The sequence below is a fragment of the Lemur catta genome, chromosome 14 (assembly GCF_020740605.2).
Source record: "Lemur catta isolate mLemCat1 chromosome 14, mLemCat1.pri, whole genome shotgun sequence".
NCBI classification, from domain to species: Eukaryota; Metazoa; Chordata; class Mammalia; order Primates; family Lemuridae; genus Lemur; species Lemur catta.
In genome coordinates this window covers 43340278-43368216 of record NC_059141.1, presented here as the reverse complement: position 1 = coordinate 43368216, position 27939 = coordinate 43340278, and the positions used below count along the sequence as shown (strand labels likewise).

At 38.1% G+C, this 27939-nt stretch overlaps 1 protein-coding gene across 1 annotated transcript in view; it reads right to left on the bottom strand.

Moving 5' to 3' along the window:
• The window catches only part of REEP3 (receptor accessory protein 3), an 88789-nt gene that overhangs the window by 21376 nt on the left and 39474 nt on the right, over positions 1–27939 (bottom strand). The window contains exons 2-3 of the mRNA XM_045568270.1: positions 24981–25053; positions 382–458 (exon numbers count right to left, since the gene is read on the bottom strand). Of these exons, the coding sequence (XP_045424226.1) occupies positions 382–458; positions 24981–25053 (150 nt within the window). The remainder of the gene's footprint in view (positions 1–381; positions 459–24980; positions 25054–27939) is intronic.

The following is a 27939-nucleotide window of genomic DNA, read 5'->3' as shown; positions in this document are numbered from 1 at the left end:
AAGGATGGGGAGTGGGTAATAAAAATCAGATGATGTGGGCTTCAAAGGAGGAGTTGTTTAGAAAAGTGATAGAGGAAAGTAGTCTGAAGTCATCCGTGTAGAAAAGGATTATGACAACCAAGTTTCCTTATTCCAAGATATTGGGGGGAAGGTGTGCAGCAAGTAGGCAGAGAGTGACATACGGGGAGAAAAATTAGATGCACTTATTTGAGGGGACTATAAGGAAAGTAATGTTCTTATGGGGAAGCAGATGAGAAAACAAGATGTAGAATAATTAGGTAACTTGATCAAATTCACTTAGTTAAGAGCAAGAGCACAATGAGAACTCAGGACACTGATAATGAGTCTGTAGTGCGGCCCCTTCTCAATAGTAGAACTTACCAAGCAACTGTTTGATCTGCTACTGTTTCAATGACAGTATAGAGAGCAAAAACAATCCAGTACATCATCCATCGAACCTGGAAATAATTAATTATTATTAATAAAAATACTAATGAACAGCAGACTAAATCTGCAACTGATTAATTATACATATATAGTTCTTGATATATAGTATGTTGGGTCAAACGCTTAGAAGGTGACGGTTTAGTTTACAATAGGTTTTGAGTTCTTTATATCACTGTATCAACAGCCTTGTGATACAAAGAATCAAAGAATAATAAATCTCTGGGGCCTGATATAATATAAGTTAGGAATCTAAAACAAAGAATTGGAAAAATAGGAAATATTTTTCTTAACTGAAGGAAAGCTCTTTAGGATTAATTTTTCCTGAACACATTCCCCCAAATTCACACCTTTTCGTCTACCTCAGTATATAGATGTTTCTGTCTCTCAAGTGGGCTGGAGTTTCATTAAGGATTAAAATCTCTGCTCTTCTGCTCAATAATAACAAATATACAATGCCATGGCAACCATGGGCTAGGGACTATACTAAGTATTAAATATCTGTTGGAGGAGTGACTGAAAAATGATACGACTTTGGATGTCTGCAAGCCCAAAGAAGAAACTCCATGGTGATGCCATTCTGGAACAGAGGCGTCCAGGGCTTAAGGATAAAAGTGACTCATGGTTAACATCACATATATTAATTCATTTAATCTTTACCACCACATTACAAAGTAGGAAATATAATTGTTTCCATCATAGATAAGAAAATGGTGCCACAGAGAGGTAAAGTGACTTGCTCAAGGTCATTTTGCTGTGAATGGCTGCCTGGGAATTGATCCAGGTTGCCTGCCTCTGGAACTGGTAAACCAATTATACCATCTGGAGAGAGAAAACGCGAGGGATTTTGGAATGTGGGGTCCAAGAATAACCACTTTCCTTGTTCTTATACCAATCAGTGACAAAAAATTTAGATTCTTATAAATAGCTAGAAAATTTACCCATTTAGTTTTAATACAGATGCTTGTTTGGGTATTTCATAGACAATATAAAACTGTAACTCAAGTACCTTTTACAGTTTTCTATTTACATGGACAAATCAATTAAAAATAGCCATGAATAACTTTCAAGGCAATTATATTGTGAAATATGAATATCAATTTGCTCTACTTTATGAAGAATCCTGAAAGCTTAAAAAAATTGTCCAAAGCAAATAATAAGGTACATTATACATATATGAAATATGAAGAAATTGATTTATAAGATTATCTTAAAATTAAAAAAAAAGGCCAGGCATGCTGGCTCACGCCTGTAATCCTAGCACTCTGGGAGGCCGAGGCAGGCGGATCGTTTGAGCTCAGGAGTTCGAGACCAGCCTGAGCAAGAGCGAGACCCCATCTCTACTAAAAATAGAAAGAAATGATTTGGACAGCTAAAAAATATATATATAGAAAAAATTAGCCAGGCATGGTGGTGCATGCCTGTAGTCCCAGCTACTTGGGAGGCTGAGGCAGGAGGATTGCTTGAGCCCAGGAGTTTGAGGTTGCTGTGAGCTAGGCTGACGCCATGGCACTCTACCCCAGGCAACAGAGTGAGACTCTGTCTCAAAAAAAAAAAAAAGACCAAATGTTGTCTTTAGTGTTCCACTTTTCAAGATTTCTTTTAAATCTCTCACTGCTCCCAATTCCAAGGTTTGTCCAAGTATGGAGATTTTCTTCCTGGGCTAAAATCCTAAGTGTGTCTCTGTGTGTGTTATCTTTTCTTTCCTCCCCTCCTCTTTCCAATAGGAGTGATGCTATTGTATGAGTTCATTCATTCAGCCTTTCCAAATCCAAACACTAATTTGGTACTTTTACTTCTCCACTGTATTCATAAGGTTATCTTTTACCCTGACTGACTATAGGCCTTCCCCACAAGAGAAATGAAGAAGAAAACTATGACTGCAAACTGAATAATGTGGCTTTATTGAGCTACAGGGGACCTTGGAAGAGATTAAGCTCTTTTAAACTAAACAATCATTTACTGAAAAAAAAAACTGTAAAAACATTACAGGAGAAATTGTTCTGTTTTGGTCTCCTATTCAACTTACCCCAGGACTCTTGGGGAGATTCCAAGAAATCCTATTGCTCCATGTGGTAGAGTTTGAAAACATAATATGGCAAACTCCTCTCACTTAATGAAGGGCCAAAATCAATATGACATTCAAGCTCACTGAGCTAGGAGATGGCTGAAGGAGGCCTGAACTATGCAACTTTTTAAACAAGTGGCTGCCACCAGACCAGTCTCTCCAGTTCTTTAGGATTTCCTGGTTCTCTCCCTCTCCAGTGCTCAGCACAGAGATTTCAATATAAACATTATCACCTTCTTTCCCAGAAAAGTGAAGGCTTACATTAGATGTGATCCTCCTCACAGATAATTTAGGAAACTCTCAGAAAAATTAAAGCATTTAAGTCAATGCTTGTTATTTTTCATTATTTCACATTTTCATTATTTCACAACTGTGATCTTCCAAAGGGATAACAACTATAAGTAATACTTCACAAATAAGAAGGCTTTGATTTTTAGTTAAAAAACAACAATTGAACAAACATCAAATTATCCAATCAATAGAGTATTTCTTGGCATTTTCCTGGGATACTGACAATTTTATATCAGCAAAACCCCATGGTTTTAATTTGTCTTTATTGAAGAAGTTCTTTGACAATTTGCTCTCTTGAACCTATGGATTTTTCATTCTCCTTATCAGAAACATGGACTTTAATTATAGTTGAATTCAAGCAATAATTAAAAGAATTCAATGAGCATGTGTTATGCATGGGAGCAACCACAAAGAAAGTTAACTTTGAAAATATATTGCTTCTTTTTTCCATTAATGGACTTGTTTGGTATTTTATACGAAATGATTACTCAGTGAGGCTTTTATTAAAACTGTACCTCAAGGGAACTCAGTCTACTGTTTAAGGTTTTGCCAAAGGAAATAACACAAAGAAGTCAAGGTCAAAAAAAAATTAAACACATGTGAAGATAAAATATTCTTTGGATCACCTGAAAACATTGATAACAGAATGAAATATTAATACAAAAAAGTTGGTAAGACAACAACCACATTGCTTATCTTATGAACATATCTAACCAAATATAATAGAAATAATTGGTTTTAAAACATTATGCAAATACAAGTCAGTAATCTAACAGGTGACTTTAACAAACCACAATCCACCTTTTAAGTTAAAGGAAAAAAAGTTCACACTAACATGATGTTTATTGATACAATTTATGTTGTTGACAAAGTGGGAACAAATAATATTTCTTTCCAGTTCAGAAATGATTGGTAAAAATCAACAAATTATTGCTTAGATATCTGCAGAAGAACAATGAGTATTGAGAAAGCTGTACCCAATTTTTTCTTAAAAGTCTCTTTGACCCTCAGCAGCCTATAAACCCCAATCCCCAGTGGTAAACATTTTCAACCTGGATGACAGTTCATTTTCAGAAAAGGGGCTTGTACTTGTGGCGACAGGGGCTCTGCAGTTAGCGAGTGAACCGGAGCAGCATTCAGGAACTGAAAGAAGAGGCGAGCAGCAGCAGGCAGATGAGACATACTCTTTATTGTGGGGGTGGGGGAGGATGCTGTGCACAGCAAGAACATGGCGAGCACTTATATATGGCTCAGAACAATAGTGGCAACACGCCAAGCGAAAGCGTGATTACATGGGTTCACATAGGACATAACACCTTGGTTACATAAGTATGTTGACTCATGCCTTACCGGAAGGCCGGTGGAAGGCCAATTGTTTTAGTTTGGCCTAAAAAACCTACTGCCTATACAAATGGATTTCCCTTACAGTAGGCTCACAGAGCAGATAGGAATTACCTAACTACTCTGTAACTCCCTTCTATGTGCCTAGTTGATGACCATAAAAAGCTATGAAAGAAAGATGATGTCTCTTTGATCCCAGAGAACTGAATTCTTTAACAAGGTGAAGATTACACCTATAAGCACTAAGATGAGGAGACACACACATACACACAAACACACACACACCCCTCCTTTTCATAAATCTTTCTCCTTCTTTTGTTTTTTGGAGACAAAGTCTCACTCTGTTGCCTGGGCTACAGTGCCGTGGCATCAGCCTAGCTCACAGCAACCTCAAACTCCTGGGCTCAAGCCATCCTCCTGCCTCAGCCTCCCGAGTAGCTGGGACTACAGGTGTGCATCACCACGCCCGTCTGATTTTTTCTATTTTTAGTAGAGATGGGGTCTTGCTCTTGCTCAGGCTGGTCTCAAACTCCTGACCTCAAGTGATCCTCTTGTCTCGCTCCCAGAGTGCTAGGATTACAAATGTGAGCCACCAGGCCTGGCCTAATTTAGTCAACTCTTGAGGATTCAGGTGGCATCATTAAAAATAACATTCATTGACACAATTATAAGTAAACCCTACCTACTTCATGTCATGGGAATAGAAACATGACATGAATATGACAGCTCTGTCCTCAAGGATTTAACATTTTACTAGGGAGAAAAACAAGTAAATAACTATAATTTAAAAAATGTTCTGCTGGGTGCACCGGTAATCGCAGCTACTCAGGAGACTGAGGTGGGAGGATTGCTTCAGCCTAGGAATTCAAGGCCAGCCCAAGCAACATAGCTAGACTCATCTCTTAAAAACAAACAACCAAAGTTCTGCTGTTCTGTCTACGTTACTTACCCTAGTTCCTAGTATGAGTCAAGACCCTAATATTTTGAAGAAAGCTTACTAAAGAGATTAGTTATAAATCTGTGAGCAACATTCAGGAAAACCAATTAAGGATAGTGGTGCACCCCTGAGCTAGCGACAGCAGGAACTGGTGTTACTGCTAGGTGAGGGGGAAGGGGAGGAAAAAGTTCCCTGGAGTCCAGAGAGGGTAACTGTGGGTGAGAGCCATAGCCTCAGGAGACAGTCACAGTCTACCTGTGGTGGCAGGGAGGGAGCTGGCATGCTCGTCCTGCCTTCCCATCTTCTGCAAGCCTAAAGGGAAGCCAGAGGTGGTCTAGCCTGGATGGATCAGCCTCCTGGGCCATAAACAAGGCAGGGAACTGAGGAAGATGGAGGGGAAACTCCGAGGGAGGGACAAGTAGAAAGGTCCCAGCGCTACTCACCCCGTTAGCTTTTTGAAACTGTGAACTAATATAAAATCCTAAGCTGCGCTCTCCCCTCGGCCAAGCGGACCACAGAGAAACCTTAAAACTGAGTTCCCAGCCATGCCTCATTATGTCCCCTCCCTTGCTGACAGCCATCAGGCTTTTTTCCTAAGGGCTGAAAAGAAACCAGTCTCAGTGATCCCGACCAGCATTCTTTCCTGGTAAGAGACACTAACCCTGGAGCGGCCTTAACCAGCCTACGGAGCATGCGCAGAGAGGGTCTTCCGGTCTTTATTTCACCCTTTTGACCTGAGAGGGCGGCCATTTCTGAACATGGACCTCATAAAAGGGCATAAAGCTCAATTGTGCAGGTGCGGGTTTCTCCTTTCATAAACATTCATGAGCCCTCCTGTAGCTTGTTAAATTTGTATGTATGGCCATCCTGTTCAGTATAAATTCCTGTTGTTCCTGCCTCGAAGCTCCTATTCCCAGGGTCAGGCTGAGGCTCAGTGGCTGTCCAGCCTGTTGGCCATCCACAGGCTGCAACCCTTTATGGGAAACAAAACTCTCCTTTCCAAATTATGCACCTCGTTATTTCCTCAGTTTACAAAACATACCCAGAATTGAAGTCATGTATTATCACTTCCACAGACAGCCCCCCAGCCCAGATGACCATCATCTCCTGTCTGGATTATTTCGATAGCATCCTAACCGATCACTCTGCTTTTTTTTAGTCTATTCTGCATATAACAGTCAGTGTGTCCTTAAAACAGAAGCCAGTCAAGTCATTCCTCTGCTCAGACCTCTCTGATGGTCCCCCATCAAAATCCTTACTGCCGCCTAAAAAGCCTTATGCATCTGGCCCCAGTGACCTCTCTGTCCTCACCTGCTACTGCACCTTTCTTCCCCATTCTGTTCCAGCCACACCCACCCTTTTCCTGTCCTTTGTATGTGCTGACATGCTCCTGCCTCAGTGCCTTTTACAGGCTGTTTCCTTGTATGAAATGCTCTTCCCCCAATTACCCATGTGAAGAGCTTTCTCACTTGCTTCAGATTTCTGTTCCAATATTTCCCATGAGAGAGGCCTTTCCTGACCACCTGTTTAGAATATCAATGTCATCCTAACTCTCTCATCCTGCTTAATTTTTCTCTTTAGTAGGCATCACATATCATAGACCCATCGAACAAATATTTACTTTTTCCTCCGCCTTTTCCTACTAGAATGTAAACCTCAAGAGGGCAAAGATGTTTATTTTGCACACTGCTGAATTCCCTGTGCCTGGCACAAAAGGTGCTCCATAGACGTATGTTGATGGATTGTTGAATGCATACGGGGCTGCACATGGCTTAGTGTGCTCCTTTTGTAAGGACTGCAAAAGGCTATAAAGTAGATAGGAGGTAAAAACATGATGATGAATAAATATAAACCAATCTTTTAAGCGATCCAGTTTTTTTTTTTTAAGGAGAGAGGAATAAAAAATAGCATGAGGCAAAATGAAGCATGTTTATGTTCTCAAGGATTTAACATTTTACTAGAGATAATGAGATCCAAATTATGAGAAAGCAGGAATACTTAACGGAACAAGATCCTGGATGAGATAGACGAGAATAAGATTAGGAACATAGATGGAAAGAAGAGTGGGCTGACGAAAGAAGCAGGGATGCATCTTCCTCTGGGACAGAAGGGAAGGGAGAAATGAGTGGTTGCGTGGGGAAGAGAGCCGACAGGTTCACAGGTGAGGCTCTCTTCCTCCACCCTGCAGTAGGAGGGCAGGTCAGTTGTTAAGGCTGGGCATGGGCGGGAAGGAGAGTACATTTGTGAAGGGCAATAAATGTTTAGAAAAGTTGTTTCTAAGGATGGGAAAGGGAGCTGCCTGCAGAACAGATGAACACATGATGTGATCAATGATGCCCTTCACCTGCTCTGGGTGTCAGAGCAAGGGCTACAGTGAAAGGTCTAGGACAATGAAATGAGAGTTATGCTGGTGACACTGCTGTCCACACAAAGGCATAATGACAGTGTGTCTGAGAAGTGGCCCAGCACACCCTGTGCTCTTTAGCCTTCTCTGCAGGTAGGTGGGGCAGTGTTCAGTTCTCACCAACAGAATACAAGGTGAGGCTTTTGAGAAGTGGGTTATCTCCTCCACTTGCTCTCCTCCCTTCCTGCTAGCTGGGATGGCACAGAGCAGAGCAGCCTTAGAAGCTATGTGTTGAAGGTAGGCAGAGTCTGAGTTCTTAAAAAAAAATAGTTGCATGAGGAGAACTTCTAGCTGGAATGAACACCTAGCCTGGATTGTTGTATGAAAAAGAAATAAGTTTCTATATTCTTTCAGGCATTGCATTATTGTTGCATACTGTGACCACAGCAGCTTAGTCTAGGCCACAGAAGCAATGGTTCCAGAATTAGGTAAGCATCAGTCATAGTGCTATCAGCTGCCATCTGTGGCATGGCTAATGCCCCAGTATGTGGTGACAGGTACTTGTACCACAATGACGGGGAAATGGAGAAGAGGGGTACCATTTTAAGAAACTCTGTTTGAGATACTCTCAGGGAAGTATTTTGGAAGAAACTAAAGGGTAGGAAGGATTGATGTTCTCATGCAGCACACTGGGGCAGAGGCTGAGAAATACTATTTTAAATTATTGTAATCCTTGGCAAGTGTGGCTTCTCACTGTGTGAATTTATTGGCTATCATGGGCGTTGTCAGTATATATGTCTTCAGCAGCAATCCCCTTCTACTTTCATTAGGACAAGAAATCAGATAAATAAGCTTGTCAGAAACAGGTATGAAGTTTCAAGTAAATATATTCCGAATGGGAGGCCAATAAATAAAGTGCAAAGAAAAAAGTACATAAATGTCAGAGGGACGACTATATAAAAAAAGTTGTTTGATGTTCTATTTTGCTTATTTTGTTTTTTTTCCTAAGAGTATATACCTAATGGCTAGTACAGTGCTGGCACAAAACAGATGCTCAAAAACATTTATTAAAAGAATTAATTAACTGGGTTAACTTGGCAAGCAACACTGTAATTTCCATTTTTTCTAGTTATTCAATAATAAATGTGTCCTGAGAGTGGTCAGAATGAAATGGCAATCATTTTTCAATTTTGGAGCACTTTACACACTGTACTTTTTGGGACTAGAGAAATGTGATGAATATTTTAATTTAAAATAAAAAATGTATAAATAAGAATTTTTATTTTAAGAATCCTCAAATAGAATGTTAAAATCATTGAAATATCAAAAAGAATTTATTTTCCAAGGAAATATACTCATAATTAGTTGAGTTCTTTTGAAGAATATGGAGTCATCTGTGATATAAAACCACAGAATCTAAAATTGCAGTCTGGTTTATACAGTGCATGAATCAGATTATCCTACTTAACAAGCCAGCACTTGCTTTATTATTACTTGAAATCCGTAAGGCTTTTGTAAAGCCTTAGCATTTCAGAAATCCAGACAGTCATGTGATGGAGTTCTTAGCTTCACCCTCTCAAAGGAATTAAAGGATATTTAAAGCCTGAGTGAATACTGTAAAATGAATGTACCCATAGGCTAAATTTACTATCAAGAAGACCATGCTCCATTTAATAGGTATGCATTTACCTACTCTAACGCCAAAAGAAAAGTGAGCTTCATTTCATGGTCTTTTAACATTTTTTCAACAAGTTTTTATGATTTATATTCTTACATAAAATTTTTATGAAATTGATTTAGATTCCAGGATAAACAAATAAAGTAAACAGAAAGTCAGCTGCAACTGTAAAATGACCCTCCTGACTTCCATCACAGACACTGAGAGCAATGCACAGGCCCCGAGTGTACAGGGGAATACCGTGTCCTGGTGGGAGGCATGCTGCAGTAGACTTAGGAGAGCCATGAATAACAGTTGTAGTGGTGTATTAATTAAAAGATATGTTTCTTAATATATAACTCACTCTTGTTATGCTATGACCAGTGTAATATTTTAATAGTGACAATAATATGTGAAATGATATAACTGTACAGATTTATACTTGCATGATAAAAAGAAAAATTAATGCGATATATTAATTTGATAGATATTACTTAAGGCCTACTACTATGAATGAAGCCTTTGATATGAAATAGTCATAAACCTTGATGTCAAGGTGCTCCTACATCCAAGAAGCTTTCTTGGAGGAGATCAGTATAAGAGGACATATAAAAAGGGTAAGAATAGACGATTGCCTGTACAAAGTCTGATTCAACATATAACTATTACTATTTGATTACATATTAGATTACATACTATATATTATTCACTGCCTTATATGAATGAAATTTCTTCACTTCCAAAGGAAGCCTTCTCTGATGACCCCTACTCCTTCCAAAGGTCATATATAAACTTGTGCACTGTACCTGTCCTTTGTAGAGTATCTGTGTGGTTGGTTTATGTAACACCTGCCTGTGCTGTTTGACTGTGACAACGAATAGGGACTGAAATTGTCTTACCTATCATACCCCCACCCACTTAGCACCCTGTGCCTAAAGCAAACACAGAGGACAGCTTCCACTGAACTATTTTAAATTTTAAGGCCTGGATTGATAAAAGATTCCAACAAGTAACTCTGAACTGCAAGCAGCAGTTGATCGTATACAAAATAGTCTATTTTGTCAAAGTTGTTTTCAAAGTTATCAGAGATTAAACAGCTTTCCAACTTCTCTTAATTACAGATTCTTTGAATCATAAAGCTATTAATATGGGTCTTTAGGAAAAAATGAAAAATTACATATGCCTAATGATTTCAATTATAACCACATTAAGTGAATCCAGAGCATAACATGCTAAAATGTACTTCACTGGGGAAAAAAAAAAAAACTTCTTTGCTGAGGCTAAAAGAAATAAACACTGCTGGAGTTCAGACCACCCAAAGAGAACTTTATTTTTTGACCATTATTAGTTATCCACTCAGGTCAATTCACCCAAAACATTCATTCTACATATTTCAGAGACAACACAGAGATCCTCCGATAGAGAATTCTTTAGAAACAGTACAGAGTTGAGAGGATTTCTCCTGTTTCACTAACATTAAGCAATAATTTGGTTACTTCATAATGATTTTTTTCCCTGATTAAAAATAAAGAGGAACAAAATGTGAGAAATCTCCCTCTTTTATCCAATCCAGATGGCTTGGTTATGGGATTTTTCTCAGAGCTGTGCCAAGTTAGAAGCATGGTTGAAAATAAGTTATTTGAAGTTAAATCCAAAGCGAATAGACTGTAGCTGAAAATAGTTTTTTTTAAAAAAAGATAGAGCATGTGTTGGGGGTAAATATGTGAGGTTAGGATTGATTTGGCTTCCTCAACTTTGGGGTGCTTCTTCCCCCACTGCCCCATTTGAGTGTGATTTAACTTTGTGCAGCTCCCCGTACTCAAATGATTGGGAGTCACACTTTTAGATGCTGAACTTGCAGCAACCTTGTTTACCTGCAGTTTCTAATTATCCCTGCTAAAGTCCTCACAGAATACACTGTTGCTCTGAAGGAGAAAGCCTCACATTATATAGATGTATCTGGTGTTAGAGTGAGTAAGAATGGGGCAGATTGTCAATAGAAATGGATAGGTCTGCACAATACTGCATTATTCCTCATGCTCATGAATCACAGAAGCCCCACGTATCTCCTCCCTGACCTCAGTAGAGTTGAGAAACTTGAGAAAAGGGAAAGTACAGAAATGTTTAAAAACTAGATGAAATTAATTAAAAAGAAGTGTTGAAAAGAAGATGAAAAAAGCAGGAACTGTTTAAGGGAACTGTTCCCAGGAGCAGAATTTAGGAAGGAATGACTTCTCAGTCCCAAAATAACTCTCTCCATCCACACTGGCTGAGAATTCACACTTCACTTTTTATATTATTTAAAGTTGTATTGATTTATTTGGGATAATAAGCATTTGGAGGAGACATGGTTCCCTTTTAACAGGACCACATGGAATTTCTCAAGATTTTAGTATGGGGAAAACAGGCTATTCAGATAGAGAAGAGTAAACTATTAATAAATGGCCATCATATTGGTTATCCTAGTTTCCATCCTGAATTGTCATCCTACTTCCTTCTTTCCCTTGGTGTTCCCCAAGCCTGGGCCTATTACATTTGTTATTTGAGGCATTCCCAAGGGTGTTCCTCATCTAACTTCACAAAGTCGACTCCATCTTGCTACTTCTACAGGTGAACTAACCTGGCCTCTGAGAGATTTGCTTCCTTCTCCAGGTGACTGGCAAGGCTATGGCTGATGCAGTAAATGACAAAGTCCACTCTTTAGGTAAGACATCACCTCTATATATGACTGTAGCTTTATGCTGTAGTCTCAGCAGCACACTTTAAACATACAGTAAACATTCCAATGGCAAGAACGAGCCCTTACAATACTAGGACCACATGGTTGTCCAGAGAAAGCAAGGACTCATAGAATAAAAATTCCAGGAAGAATAAATCTCCGTCATGATTGAGAACAAACGTGTGTTATCAAATTACTTCTCAAATTGCATGTGCAATCAACCACACAGACAGAAGGTTCACATTTGGGTGAGTGGAGGGGGCTGGGGGAGCAACAGAGCACAGGGCACTCAGGATAAGGAAGGGCTGCCTGAGGGCCACAGTGTAGGCCCTGGGTAAACAGTGAGAGGAACAAAGTGGCTGCAGAGAGGTGCAGGAAGAAGGGTGGATGATTCTAAATAGAAACTTCACTAACAGAGACGTTTTGTCTGGGGCCAGCCATAAAACATGGAAACCAGGAGGAAGTCAGACTCAATATCCTTACTCCTTTGTGTGTACTATATGGTTAATTTCGTTAACATACATTTTTCTATAATATATTCCAAGTTGTTAATCAATCAAATTACATAAGATGATTCTGAAACAAACTATGTGTTATTTAGTGCCTATCCGCATATGTAAACTTATTTTTTTAAAAAAGTTTGCAGTGTGGTGAAGGGCTTTGGCAAAGGGCTGCCTGAGTGCCATGATAAAATAAGATACCACTTAATTAATGGTTTTCAACTTCGCCATGGATAAGAATCATGTGGGAATTACAATTATATAGATTCCTAGTCCCCACCATCACGAGGTGCAGAGAGAGGGCAGCCAGCTGTTTAAAAGGCAAGCTCCATGAGTGGTTTTGAGGTATAACCACAGTTGAGGGCATGCACAAAATCCTTGCTATTTAAACTGCGGTCTGTAGACCAGCAGCATTGGCATCACCTGGAAGCCTGCTGGAAATACCAAATCTGAAGCCCAGGCCAGATCCACTAAATCAGAATTTGCATTTTAACGAAATCTTAGGGGGAGTCATATGCTCATTAAAGTTTGAGAAGCACTGCAGTGGGAGGCTGCTCTGTGTAAGTTCTGACAACATCAACTAAAAGAAGGTGGTACCATTAACAAAGGTAATGAAAGAAAAGGCTTGGATTTAGAAAAAAGATAAACTTGGTACTGTGAGATAATTTGTGCAATGTAAACATTTAAAAGGTACCCTTATTTTCATAACACTGTTTAGGCACATCATCACTTAAAAAGAATACCAAGAAATTCAAAAAATAGGAACTGGGCCTTTAGCCCACCTCTCAGAGGCACTGTTTATGATTATCAATTGGGCAAATAAAAGCTTTGGGCAAAGAATCCAGGGAAGAGTAGCCTGGCAGCCTCTTCTACCCCAAAGTTCCATGAGAAATGTCCCTGTTGTCTACTCCATTCTAAGTGCCCAGAGCTAACTCCATAAAATTCCCTCCCTTCTCAAGAAGGAAATGCCCCTAGAGTCTCCTACATCTGCCTCCTACAGGGAGAATGTAGGAACCTTGATGCGTAAGCTGAAATATGTTAAGCCTTAATGTCAATGGCAAAAACTTCCCCGGTTGGCTCCAATGATTTATTCTGACAATCTTTTAAGGATATAACATAATAAAATAACTGAAATGTTAGATCTTCATTTAAAAAATCACCTGTTGGAAACCTTTGGAAGTTACTATAGTATTTTTACTCAATTCAATCTATTTCTGTGACTTTTAAGACAATTTGAAGATTTTTTCCATTTTACCTGCAGTGTTTGGATCTATATTTTAATTTTAAAAATGTGCCGGGCGTGGTGGCTCACGCCTGTAATCCTAGCACTCTGGGAGGCCGAGGCGGGTGGATCGCTCGAGGTCAGGAGTTTGAGACCAGCCTGAGCAAGAGCGAGACCCCGTCTCTACTAAAAATAGAAAGAAATTATATGGACAACTAAAAATATATATAGAAAAAATTAGCCAGGCATAGTGGCGCATGCCTGTCGTCCCAGCTACTCGGGAGGCTGAGGCAGGAGGATCGCTTAAGCTGAGGAGTCTGAGGTTGCTGTGAGCTAGGCTGATGCCACGGCACTCACTCTAGCCTGGGCAACAAAGCGAGACTCTGTCTCAAAAAAAAAAAAAAAAAGGTATTTATTGTGATACCCAGGAGATAGACAAGATTTAAGATAAATATTTATACCATGTATTTCAATATATTTTTAATTTTCTGTAGTTTTTCAAAAGAACTTCATCTTTTTACATTACTGTTAAACATTTCTGAAGTAACCTCTTTCTCAAATGCTTTTTTTTTGAGATGGGGTCTTGCTCTGTCACCCAAGCTAGTCTTGAGTTCCTGGCCTCAAGCAGCAATCCTCCTTCCTCGACCTTCCAAAGTGCTGGGATTACAGGTGTGAGCCACAGTGCTCGGCCTCAAGTGCTTTTAAAGTTACATGAAGTTTTAGGGAAAGATTTATTTCTCTTATTTAGCTAAAATCTTCAGGAACAGCTCTAGCTTTTATATTTTTAGGAGGACCTTTCACAGTGTGATGGCAATCTGGTTGACAATCTGATTATTACAGCTGTAGTTGGTAAAACACTGTATTTCTAAAATTACTTAATGGAAAGATGATGTACATGTCTGAGCATTCCAAAGGCAGATCCTGGTATTGTGTGAAAGGAGAAATTTCTCGGCATAAATAATGTAACCTTTAGCTGAAAAGAAAAAAAAAGTCAGGTATCTCTGATATTATTAGAAAATATTCCATTATTAAATGATAAAAATTGGAGGGAGTTTAATATTTTCTTTGTCACTTAAGTTTAGCATTGGTTGCCTAAAACCTTTTCCTGTTTCTCATTTTGTCAATCCTTTTTCTACTCTTCCCCCTATCTCAGCTATTTCAAGTGTTTGTTTTATTAAACTTATTCAAGGGAATAGCTCTTAGATACACTAATTAACCTGAATTTCTGTTTTTACTTCTTTTGGTTTTATATTGCTTTATTCATCCTACATTTCTTAGTTTCTTTTAATTTTAATATTTTTATTGCTTTGTGAGTTGAATGTCTTCCTTCCTTTTCAAAATAAAGTCTTTTAAATCCAGTATGTTCAAAAATATAAATTGTGGTAGGTCTTATCATTTTAATTTTTGAATTAGTTTATTACTGCACTTTTGATTTCTCTTCTAGTCAATGATTATTTCTCCTGTTTGGAATTTATTGGGGTTTTCTTCAAAGCAGTGAGGTTATGGTTTCTGAACAGACAAAGGGAAGGCAAACACTGGCTGCCTTTGAATGCAGTTCTCCCTGCAGTGAGGGTGGTGGCAGTTGAGTTTTTTGGTTGATGTAGCTTTTATGATTTTAAGCTGTTCCATCACTAGGGATTAGGGTGGAGGTGGCTAGGCCTCCCTCCAATTTACTTCTCAGAAACATTTCCTTTAATGGAAATAACTGTTTCTGTCTCTGTTTTAAAAATCCATTCCCATTGGCACTACAGTTGGGAAAATTCTTCCTAGATTTTAGCAAAAATCTGACTTAGCCTCTTTGGTTTAAGCGTTACTGTGAGAATTTTTTTCTATGTGTATGTTTTCCAAAGCATTTTCATTGGAAGCTAGAAAAGGACAGGCAGTTGTGGTTGGCTAGCTACCTCTTCGCATGAAAACTGTGGAAATGCTTCCAGTTTACTTAATAAAGGTCAGGGGTTACTTTAATTCACATTCTAAAATTTTAGAAGGAACTATGTTAGGCATTCGTTTTAAGTCCCCCAATTATATAATCTTATTCAAATTTAATGCTTGCTTCCGAAAGTTGGATCCCCTCTAATGATTCTGAGGTGTTACTAAAAAATTGTTTTTAGAAAACATAAGGAAGAGTATAACTCACTTAATAATAGTATCAACTACTTCACCAGTGAAGTCATATATTATATATATTATACATAAAATAAGCATGACACATCAAAAATTAAGTTTATAAAGATAATTATCACCTGATTTACTTTAAGTAAATTTAAGTAGTTTAATTCATTAAAGGGTAGTGAACTATTTCACATACAATTAAATCATGATTTTATTTATCAGAACTCGATTGACAAACAGCTATAACTCGAGATAAGGTATGCATGTATTCACTGTAAGTCAGCTAAAATTGAATCTTAAAATTATTTTCATGGATTGAAAGATATGACAATATGTATTACTTTAACCCTATCTCTTATGTGAACACATTTAAAAACCAATGTTAATGATATAAGTCTTATGTGATATCACAGGATAATTACACTACAACTATCCCACTACGCAAAGTAAATCTGGGTAAAGATGGTAGACTGTACATATACACGTAATTCTACTCCCTCTGCAAATCAACAGTAAACAACAGTAAAGTGATTTGTTAAAAAGGCATAAGCCCAGAAGAAGACAGAAGAGAAGAGAGCATCAAAATTGTGGAGCCAGGAAGGAAAGAGATGAATAATAACTGACATAGGAGATCTGAGAAAACTGAATAGTAAGCTAGCAGTGGGAAAAACTAGGAAGCAACCCAACTTTACACTGCAGAACTCACCGGAAGAATTGGTGGCACAATTCTTGGTCAGAAAGGGCTAAAAATAGGAAGGATGGCTGTATGTCTGCTTAAGGGACAGGAAGCCTCTCAGAGGCCCTCCTAATTCAGCAGCCTGGCAATGTCCCTCCTTCCCCAAGGGAACCCCCATGGTTATTCTCTGCATAGGGTGAGTCAGAGGGCCTCTGGATTTGCAAACCTCTGGCACAGCTAAGAGTGTGTCTAATAGGGATTAAGTAAAAGTTTACAAAGTGAATGTTGAGAGCCCCCAAGCCTTATTCTCCCACTAGGATGCTGGCAAGTAAGTACCTTTTAGAATGGAAGAGTCTCCTCTGAAGAGTCTGACTGGCACAAGAGAAAATGCCTAAAGATATTGATGATTTTCCAAGGAAGTGGTTGTTATGGGTTGAATGATATCCCCCCAAAAGATATGTTAAAGTCTCCTATGGACTAAATTATGTCTCCCCAAAACTCACTGGTTGAAATTACAACCCTCAATGTTTGGAGATAGGGGCTTTTAAAGAGGCAATTAAGTTTAAGGAGGTCATAGTGTGGGGCCCTGATCTGATAGGGCTGGTGTCCTCTTATGAAAGGGAAAAGGAGGGCTCTCTCTCTCTCCATGTGCCTACAGAGGAAAGGCCATGTTACAAGCCAGGAGGCCTCACCAGAAACCAATCCTGACAGCATCTTGATCCTGGACTTCCAGCCTCCATAACTGTGAGCAAATGATTCTGTTGCTTAAGTCACCTAGTCTGTGGAATTTCGTTAGGGCAACACAAGCAGATTAACACAGAGTCCTAAACACCAGTACTTCAGAATGTGACCTTATTTAGAAATATGGTCATTGAAGATGTAATTAGTTAAAATGAAATTATAGTGGAGTAGCATGGGCCTTTAATCCAATATGACTGGTGTCCTTATAAAAAAAAAAGAGAAACAGAGACACAGAGACGCAAAGGGAGAACACCATGTGACAACAGAGGTAGACTGAAGTACTGGGTACCATCCGAAGCTAGGAATTGGCAAGCAAGGATTCTCCTCAATGGGTTTCAGAGGGAGTGTGGCCCTGTAGACATCTTGAATGGGCTTCTGGTCTCCAGAATTTGTAAGACAATACATTTGTTTTGTTTTTGGCTTTCTTTTGGGACAGAGTCTTGCTCTGTTGCCCAGGCTGGAGTGCCATGGTGTCAGCCTAGCTCACAGCAACCTCGAACTCCTGGGCTCAAGTGATCCTCCTGCCTCAGCCTCCCAAGTAGCTAGGAGTATAGGTACCTACCATGATGCCTGGCTATTTTTTTTCTATTTTTAGTCACCCAGCTAATTTTGTTTTTTGTTTTATTTTTTTTTTTTGAGACAGAGTCTCCCTCTGTTGCCCTGGGTAGAGTGCAGTGGCATCATTGTGGCTCACTGAAACCTCAAATTCCTGGGCTGAAGCAATCATCCTACCTCAGCCTTCCCAGTAGCTGGGACTACAGGCACCCACCATGATACCTGGCTAATTTTTCTATTTTTAGTAGAGACAGGGTCTCACTCTTGCTCAGTTTGGTCTCGAACTCCTGACCTTAAGGAATCCTCCTGCCTTGGCCTCCCAGAGTGCTAGGATTACAGACGTGAGTCACTGCACCTGGTCAAATTTCTGTTGTTTTTAGCCACAGTTTGTGGTACATCCTTATGGAAGCCTGAAGAACAAACACAATGGTCTAGTCAGATCACCCTACAGCAAAGATCACATTCAACAAGGCCATTCATGAGCACAGAGCTCCAATCAGCTTTCCAATATAACACTTAAATATGAGCAGAGAACCAAGAATCATCCGTCATTTGAGAAAATCAGGTATGAAAAACAGAGGCTGAAACAAATAAAAAACAGAATTCAAAGGAAAAGACTATATAAGAAGGAACATGTCCAAAAAACTGTCAGTCATAATCACAGAAAAAAGAGAAGAAATTTTAAACATAAAATAAGAATGTGGTGCTATAGACAAAGGAACATTCACATAGTAAAAACAGCACTTAGAACAGGAGCAGATTAAAAGATCAATTGAAGGATTAGAAGGTAAAATTGAGAAACTGTGAGAAAGTAGAACAAATAGACAAAGAAATGGGAATAAAAAGGAAAAAGATCAGAAAATTAGAGGAACAGACCAAGTGCCATATAAATGAATTAAAGGAATTCGAGATAGAACAAACAGTGAAAATGGAGTGGCGAATATCACTAAAGAAATAATTTTAACCAAATTTCCCAGAGATGAAGGACAAAGGATTCCCAGAATTAAAAAGGACTACTGAGTAGTTTAGCAAAACTGATTATAATTGACTCACGCAAAGCACATCATCATGAAATTTTAAAACAACAGGAAATTAGAAAATATCCCACGAGCTTCCTGAATGGGAGGAGAAACAGTAAGAATGAGAATGGCTTCAGACTTCTTGACAGCAACACTCGAAGTTAAAGACAACGGAGAAATGCCTTCAAAATTCTGAAGGAAAATGATTTTCAACATAGCACCTCAAAAAATTTACCTCTCATTATTGCCTTCTCAGGAAGGATGCATTTCATCAAAATGAGGAAGCAAAATAAGAAACAGGAAGACAGGTAATTAAGAAAACAGAGAATCCAAAACAAGAGGAGCCGATTCAGGATCTCTAACATATATACGAATGCACCGAGAAGAAACTTACACAACTGTAGCAGAGTTGGGGTCTGAATATGCAATAAGAACAGAGAATATCAAACAAATGAAAACAGCAACAACAAAACAATAACACCAGGGAAAGGAATGGTCAGGATAGGGTAGTGCAGAGATCAGCTGCAAATAGCGTTTATATAAAGAAAGGAATTATATAACAGGTGCTGTTCTATGTCAGGTACTAGTTTAAAATCTTTATGCTCATGAACTCATATAATCCTCAGACCATCTGAGGAGGTAAGTACGACTTACCAATAAGAAAACCGAGGCACAGAAATGTCAAATAACTTGCCTAAAGATACAGCTAGTAATGGGTAAGGCCGGGATGATAACCCAGGCAGCCTGGTTCCAGATGCTCTTTACCTCTACATTCTACTGCTTTTTTCCTAATTTAGTCTAAGTCATGTAAATATTGAATAATGAGCCAACCCAAATTATACCATGATGACACTGGGAAGCTATAGGGACAGGGAAATATGGATGTGTATAGTGGCACTGGGTACCCGCTAAATCATCTTTCACAGAAGGAAGTCAACTCATGATGTCCACCTGAAAAATTAATAAATAGCCAAGTAAGCATGTTATTTAAAATATGGAAATGAATACTAAAAGATTGAGATAAAGGAAGTTGCTGCCTCTAAAGAGTTAGAGATAGGGATGGAAGGGTGGGGAACTATTGTTTTTCATAATAAGCCTTGGAAAACTAATTGACTTTTTAAATTATAATCACGTACAGCTTTAATAAAAATAAAAGTTAAATTAAAAGTATGTCAGAATGGAAAATAAATAAGCATGTGGCCTAACAAAACTGATTTTCAATAAAACCCCCATCTTAATCGGTAGGCTAATCTTTAAACTTTCTAAATTATTAAAACCCTTGAATCAAATGAATATTCTTAATCCAAAATATCAAAAAATACTTAGGCAACACTTTTTGAGAATAAAGTTCTTTAGTATGTTTTTTCTCCTATTAATATTTCCACGCTAAAGCGAGTAGACAAGTTCAGATTTTACTAATCAGTAAGATCTGTAGAACTGGCATGTGGTATATTTGCTCATTTCCACATCACCTAGATACTCAGTCAAAAATTAGGTCACTTTCAAAAACCAAGTCAATAGAGTTTTAGAGGACCATTTCTATGCCTTTTAAAGAGTAGTTTCCCAGAGTTTTCCCTGTTCTTTGTTCTTGCACGCAATAAATCTTAGGCCCAAATGTCTGATTTTGATTTTGAAGTGCTGTTAGCCAATCTTTTCATTGCTGCTTTCTCCAACATTCTTTGAACAAGAACACTGGTTTCCTAGAAAAGCTACAGCAATTACACATGACTTGGAAGTAAACACTCTATTTTCAAGTCATGAGATGGAATGAGCCTGAAAAAATTTGCAAAACCATACTAATTCTTCAGTAAGTTTACATTTCAATTACTGCAAGACTGAAAGTCTTTAAGTAGGCCATATCAGCCACACTATACAGGAAATTATATCCTAGGAAAGCTCTGTTTTAAAAATAGGCAAAGGAAGAAAGGAAGGTTGCCAAAATACACAGTACTTTCCATTTGTTTTGATTTGAACACAGCATCTGTTTTATCAGGTGCAATTTACCATTTGCAGGCTTAAGGGGAATGGTAGTAGTTAGGGTGGGAAGAAGTAAATTAACCGAAAATCTTTGCTTTCTGAAAATAATTTTGAAGTAGATAGCAGCGGAATTTAAGTCATAACTAAATACTAAAAAGAAATTGGTCTTCGTGATACGTGTTAAGACTGGACTGTATACTCCCTAACCCAGCAGAACCAAAGCTGGCAAGCTAGATCAATCCAATTAAGAAACGCATACGCTTTTAAGCACAATTTAATATTTCACATATATTAACTTTTCCCCTTTTTTCTTATTTATTATTTATCCAAAAAATATTGAGCATCTATTATATACTATGTACTGTTCCAGGTATGAGAATATATTAATACAAATCAACAAAACAACAAAACCCTTCCCCCTCTGGGGCCTACTCTGGTAGAGGAGACAAACATATATACAAATAAAGAATATAATAGTATAAAGTATCATTAAAGATATATAACAGGGCAATTTTAAGAAGGTTAATTTTACTAAGAAACTGCCATGTACAAAACAAAGCAAATGTGGATAGGATTACCATACAGGAAATACTTTATGAAGCCAGAGTTCTGATAAAGCTGTTAAGAGTCAGAGTTTAAACTGGATGAAACTCAAGCCTCTTTTGACAGGTGGGTGCAAGAAAATAATAGCCAAAATTTTTGTCAGAGTAAATTAGACTGGAAATACTTAAAGGACTGTCAAGACTTTATAGAATTTTCAAAAACTTCTAATTTCATTTTTAACCTCTTAGTTCACAGTTGACTTAGATGCTTATGGATCCTGTCCTACTACTGATTAGGCCGCCTCATTGCCCTTCCTGAAAAACATCCATATGGTTGTGGCCCCTGAAGGCCCACCTTTGAATTAATCAGATGCACATTCACTGGCTGGTTGTGAAAAGCTGTTTCAACTTTTTCATGAAGCTAGGATCCCTATCTAAGCGTCTAAAGGTAGCATGGTAGAAAAGAAAGAATAAAATATTAGAAACAGAAGATCTTCCATCTGTTACCAATCCTGCTTTTACAATCCATGTACTTTGGGCAGGTTAATTCACGTCTCTGAGCCTGTAATTGGAATATTTTCCCTGCATACTTTATAGGGTTGCAGTAAGGATCAGTGAGGTATCACTGGGGTAGGCAGAATAATGCCCTCTCCCCCAAAGATGTCTGTGTACTAATCCTTGGAAACTGACTGTGTTAGGTTACACATAGAAGTAGGGTTGCAGATGAAATTAAGGTTGCTAATCAGCTGACCTTGAGATAGGGCATTTATCCTGTATTAATCAGGTGAGCCTGATGTAATCACAACGGTCCTTTTCAGTGGAAGAGGGAGGCAGAAGAGACAGAAGCAGAGAGATGGTGGTATGAAAAGTCTTAGCTCAACGTTGCTAGCTTTGAAGCTGGAGGAAGAGAGCTGTGAGCCAAGGAGTATGGGCGGCCTGTAGAAGCTGGAAAAGGCAAGTAAAAGATTTTCCCCTAGAGACTCCAGAAGGAATCATTTCAGATTTCTGATCCCCAGGATTGTAAGAGAATAAACTTATATCATTTGAAGCCAATAAGAGCATGATAATTTGTTACAGTAACAACTGGAAACAATAGGCAAAAGTATTTTGAAATTGGTATCTATATTTCTTATTGCTATCCTTTTACCGTTTTATTTTAGGGAATAGTTATTTCTGTGCCTGCTGATATCCTCAAATTATTAGAGCTTCTCACCTAAATGTCATTTTCAATTTGTACTTAACTTTTTCCCCCACAAAATCAAGCAGATTTAGCAGGGGAGATGGGAGTACATGTTAAATATATACATAAAGACATACATGGAGGCACACCAGTTATTGCATATCCTGGGTCTCTAGAATACTTTATAGGTGAAATGGCACCGATGTTGAGATGCATAACACCCTGTACTTCAACTGTACAGGTAATTAGATTCAGAAAAAGATCGCATTTAATAACAGCATCAAAAACATCCCAATAGGGAGAAGTTTCACGTTTATTAAGCACTGCCAGGAGCAGACTCCCTAGATCATATTTTCATGGTGTTTGAAAATGATGGGGAACTCTTTTGTCTTTCAAAAGAGAATTCCAATTGAAATATTACACAGTAGGGTAGAGTGCTGTCTAGGGAAATGTGCAAGGCTGTGAACTGTTACTGAGTTGCTGTTAAGTACAAAATCCAATTGTAATCTTATGTTTATTGAATCTGGTAGCATAAAAAGACTGGAGTTGTATTTCATGTTTTGGGGTTTTTTTAATTTCATTTTTTCCTAGTGATTAGGTTTTCATTTGACAGAAGTACTGGTCTAAGACTTACTGGAAAAACAACAAAGCTGATCCTGTAGCACAGTCTGAGAAGAACTGTTAACAGGTGAGTGCTGGCTTCTAGAAACTCATGCAGGCTAGTAGTATTAAACAATACTTCAAGTATTTATTACAACAAATATCAAAATATGACCCTTTAAGCCATTTATAAAATGAATTTAAATTCCTAGGACTTAATGTGGTTCCATGTCTGAAGATTATTTCACCAATTCTAGACTCAAGTGATATGTATATAGTAAAAGGGTAGAAAAATTGCAGAGCTCAATTATGCAACTTCTTTACCTCTGCTAGATACATTCCACTACTCTATTTCACTTCAAAAATTAGTTTTATATAAAAGAAAAATGACTATAGAAAGTTCAAGAGAGTGGGTTAGTTAATGGTTTCTGAGTCTATACCTCCCTCTGTTGATAGAATAAAAGAATCATGATCTGGGGTGGTGGGGGAGGAGAGAAAAAAAAAAAGAAGAAAAAGAATCATGATCTGATCTCTGATCATTTTATGGGTTGGATGACAAGACTACCATCCAAGATCCCTTAGAAAGAACCACAGATATCTACCCAAAAGAATAAAAACAGATCCTCAAACAAATCCTTGTACATGAATGTTTGTAGCAATACTATTCATGATAGCCAAAAGGTAGAACACGTCAAATGTGTGTCAGCAAATGAATGTGTTATATTTATATAATGGAATATTATTCAGCCATAAAAAGGAATGTGTCTGGCTAAGTAAAAGAAGCCAGACACAAAAGGTCACATATGATTCCTTTTATATGAAATAGCCAGAATAGGGAAATCCATATAAACAGAAAACAGACTGGTGGTTGTCGGTGGCTTGGGGGAGGGGAAGTTGGGGAGTAACTGCTTAATGGACATGAGGTTTCATTTTGGAGGGATAAAAATATTTTGGAACTAAAAAGAGATAGTGTTTGCATAATATTGTGAATGTACTAAATGACACCGAATTATTTACACTGAAATGGTTAATTTTATGTGAATGTCACCTCCATTAAAAACCCATAGTTACTGACGTGCCGTTATCTCAGTATTGGCTGTTTACTCATTGATTAACCATCAGTATGATATGCTTTTGCTGTTCTCTGAAAATTCATTCCATCATATATAGTAAACTATGTCAGCATTTATAGGTGGGGAAGGCCATTAACTATTAAACAGTATACATAAATTTGGGAATGAAGAGAACTTACAGAAGTGATAAAAATTAAAAACAATTAGTGAATGCAGGCAGGGCATAGTGGCTCAAGCCTGTAATCCTAGTACTCTGGGAGGCTGAGGCAGAAAGATTACTTGAGCCCAGGAGTTGGAGGTTGCAGTGAGCTGTGATGATGCCACTGTACTCTAGCCTGGGTGATGGAGTGAGACCCTGTCTTAAAACAAAAAAGAAAAAAGAAAAAGAAAAAGAAAATTAGTGAAAGCAAAACAAAATTAGGGAATAGGGACAAGGAAATTGAAAGAAACACTGAGGACCAAAAACAAAATCACTGCAAATAGAGTATGATTCAAGAAGAAAAAAAGATTGCAGTTGTCAGTGGAGATGGAGTATCTCCAAATTTAAATCAATTAAAAAGTGATGAAACACCTATGAAAGAAGAAAAAGGCTTTGGGGCTAGAGGCACATATTCTCAGCGTTCAGTGTACCTATAAATTTATAAGGCAAAAAACCCTCACAGCCCTTCCCCCCAACAAAAGTCAAACAAAAAGTTCTCCAACTCCTTATTATGTCTGAATTTATAGACTACATTAACAGCTTCTGATTACTCATCTTGGGAACCATATACTTAAATGCCAATTGATAGTAAACTATTTTTGAAACCCCACTTTGGAGTTGTCTTCAAAGTGAGTTTAAAAAAAATAGAATAATTTTTTTATTTCATCTTTATCACATTTTAACCTATAACATCACTCTAGCTGTTTTTAAAAGAAACAACAATTTTTATAGCCTTGTGTATCATTGATACATTCAACTAATCATCCATAAAACTATACTCACATATTCCTTCACGTTTTTTGTTTTCACAGTTTTGTATGAATAATACGCAGGATAAAGCATTCCAAACACCAGCCTAAAAGGAAAAGATATAAGAAGACTAATCAAATACAACAATGCTGTTAACATCTCATGAAAATTTAACCTAATAGAAAATAAGTACTTATAAAACACATAACTGTAAATTTGTGTAAATATACAAATTTGTGTATAAATTAAATTCACTCAAGAGAAACAAAGTAAAAATACATTTTTTGATCAAAAATGATTTTAACATTTTATATAGCAGTTTTATAGAAATAAAAGATTTATTTATTTATTTTTTTTTTTTGAGACAGAGTCTCACTCTGTTGCCCAGGCTAGAGTGAGTGCCGTGGCGTCACCCTAGCTCACAGCAACCTCAAACTCCTGGGCTTAAGCGATCCTACTGCCTCAGCCTCCCGAGTAGCTGGGACTACAGGCATGCGCCACCATGCCCAGCTAATTTTTTCTATATAGATTTTTAGCTGTCCAAATCATTTCTTTCTATTTTTTTTTGGTAGAGACGGGGTCTCACTCTTGCTCAGGCTGGTCTCGAACTCCTGACCTCGAGCGATCCACCCGCCTTAGCCTCTCGGAGTGCTAGGATTACAAGTATGAGCCATTGTAGCACGCCCCAGTATTGATTTTTGTTTATGAATTAAACTCCATACTTTATTCAGATTTCCTTATTTTCTACCTAGTATCCTTTTTCTGTTCCAGGATCCCATGCAGGATAGCATATTACATTTAGCTGTCGTCTTAGCTCTCTTGGCTTTAAGTTTCTCAGACTTTCCTTGTTTTTGATCACCCTGATAGTTTTCGGGAGTACTGGTCAAGTATATCATAGGATGCTTCTCCACTGCAATTTGTTTGGTGTTCTTCTCATGATTAGACTGAGGTATGGGGTTTTGAGAGGAAGACCACAGAGTTCACGTACAGTATATCAAGGACACATACTATCAACATAACTTATCACTGTTGTTAGCCTTAACTACTATGCTGAGGGTAGCGCTCTATATGACTTTGACATTGTAAAGTTCCTCTTTTGTCCCCACTTTTAGGACTATGTTCTTTGCAGAGAAGTCAATACACAGCCCATGCTTGAGTGGGCAGGTAGGCTCCGTCTCCTGACAGAGGAGTGTCTACATAAATTATTTGGGATTCTTCTGCACAGGAGACTTATCTGTTCTCCCCCAGTATCGATATGAACTCACGGATATTTATTTCATACTTTGAGTTATAACCTAATGCTACTTTATTTTCTTGTTTAAAGCTTTCGCCATTGGGAGACTTTCCTGTTAGCTCCCGTGTTCCTTTGAGATACCTTTATCATTTTGATGGTTTTTGAGCACTTCGTTACTTTTTGGTACTAAGTGATATTCCAGGCTCATCTTGTATACGGTAGTCCTCCCCACCTATCCACAGATTGGCTTTCTGCAGTTTCAGTTACCTGAGGTCAACTGCAGTCTGAAAATATTAAATGGAAAATTCCAGAAATAATTCATTAAGTTTTAAATTGCATGCCATTCTGAGTATCATGATGAAATCTTCCATTGTCCTGCTCCTTCCCACCTGGGATGTGAATTATCCCTTTATTCAGCATATCTACACTGTATACAGGACCTGTCTGGTAGTCAGTAGCCGTCTTGGTAATCAGATTGAAAAAACATAGTATATATAGGGTTCGGTACCATCTGTGGTGTCAGGCATCCAATGGGAGTCTCGGAACGTATGCCCCTCCAATAAGAGGAGACTCCTGTATTTCCTGCCCCATTCTTATAATAGAATCAGCCATTTCTCCAAGGAGCCCCAGTTCCTTTTACTGGAGAATGGTATTTGAAACCATGATCTGGGTGCTAGGTGTGCTACTGGAGTGTTGTTCCTTCTAGGTCTTTGTCTATTTTATATGTTAATCAATATTTTTGTGGGCTATTATTACCTTTGGATTTTGTTTATAATTTTTGCTGAAATGCATGTGTACTGTATTACTTAGTTAGGCTACCATAACAAAATGCCATATACTTCGTGGCTTAAAAAACAGGAATTTTTAGTAGAGATGGGGTCTTATTCTTGCTCAGGCTGGTCTCAAACTCCTGAGCTCAAGCGATCCTCCCACCTCAGCCTCCCAGAGTGCTAGGATTACAGGCGTGAGTCACTGTGCCTGGGCAGACACAAAGTCTTATCTTCCATATTCCCATATAATCTAGTACCACCAGATTTAAATTCAATATAAGATTCTTCATGTCTCTCACTGGATTGGCCTTCGACACCTCCTTCCCCTGGTATAACATCCATCCAGTGTGCAACCCAGTCTTGTTGGCTCTTGCTTGGTGACAGTACATGCATCCATCTTCCTGTTTTATTTTCAGACTCATGCCAATTATATAATTGGGTTCAGGTCATCTCATTGGATTTACTGAACAGTTTTCCAACACATTCCTTTCTGTACACCGTCAGATCAATCTTTCTAATATAGCTGCAGCACTGCCTTGCTTAAAGCCTTCCAACAGCTGGCCTCCTCAGCCACTTGCTGACCAGCCCCTGTGGGGGTGCACCAGAAGATAATGTGAAAAGAACTGCCTTATATAAACCATCTGTTCTAACATGGTTTCCTCATTATGCCTCTTGTATTTCTACTTTAATTCTGGAGTGTATGCTTCTTGTCTGCCTCCCTCTTTTCCATCTTTTCTTTTCTTCCTTTTTTTCCCTCTTTAATTAAATCACGTTTTTCTTCAAGATTCAACTTTCCTCCATAAACTTCTAAGTTACTTTTATTTTTAATTTTAGAAGAATTTGTCAGGACTAGTCATTCTGCATTTAGTTTATTCTATTTTAGATTGACATATGTTTTAATGTATATAACTGGCTTCTAAAGTAGATAATTTTCTCACATATCATAAGGATTTGGGTGCTAGTTGATTTTATATATATATATGTGCGT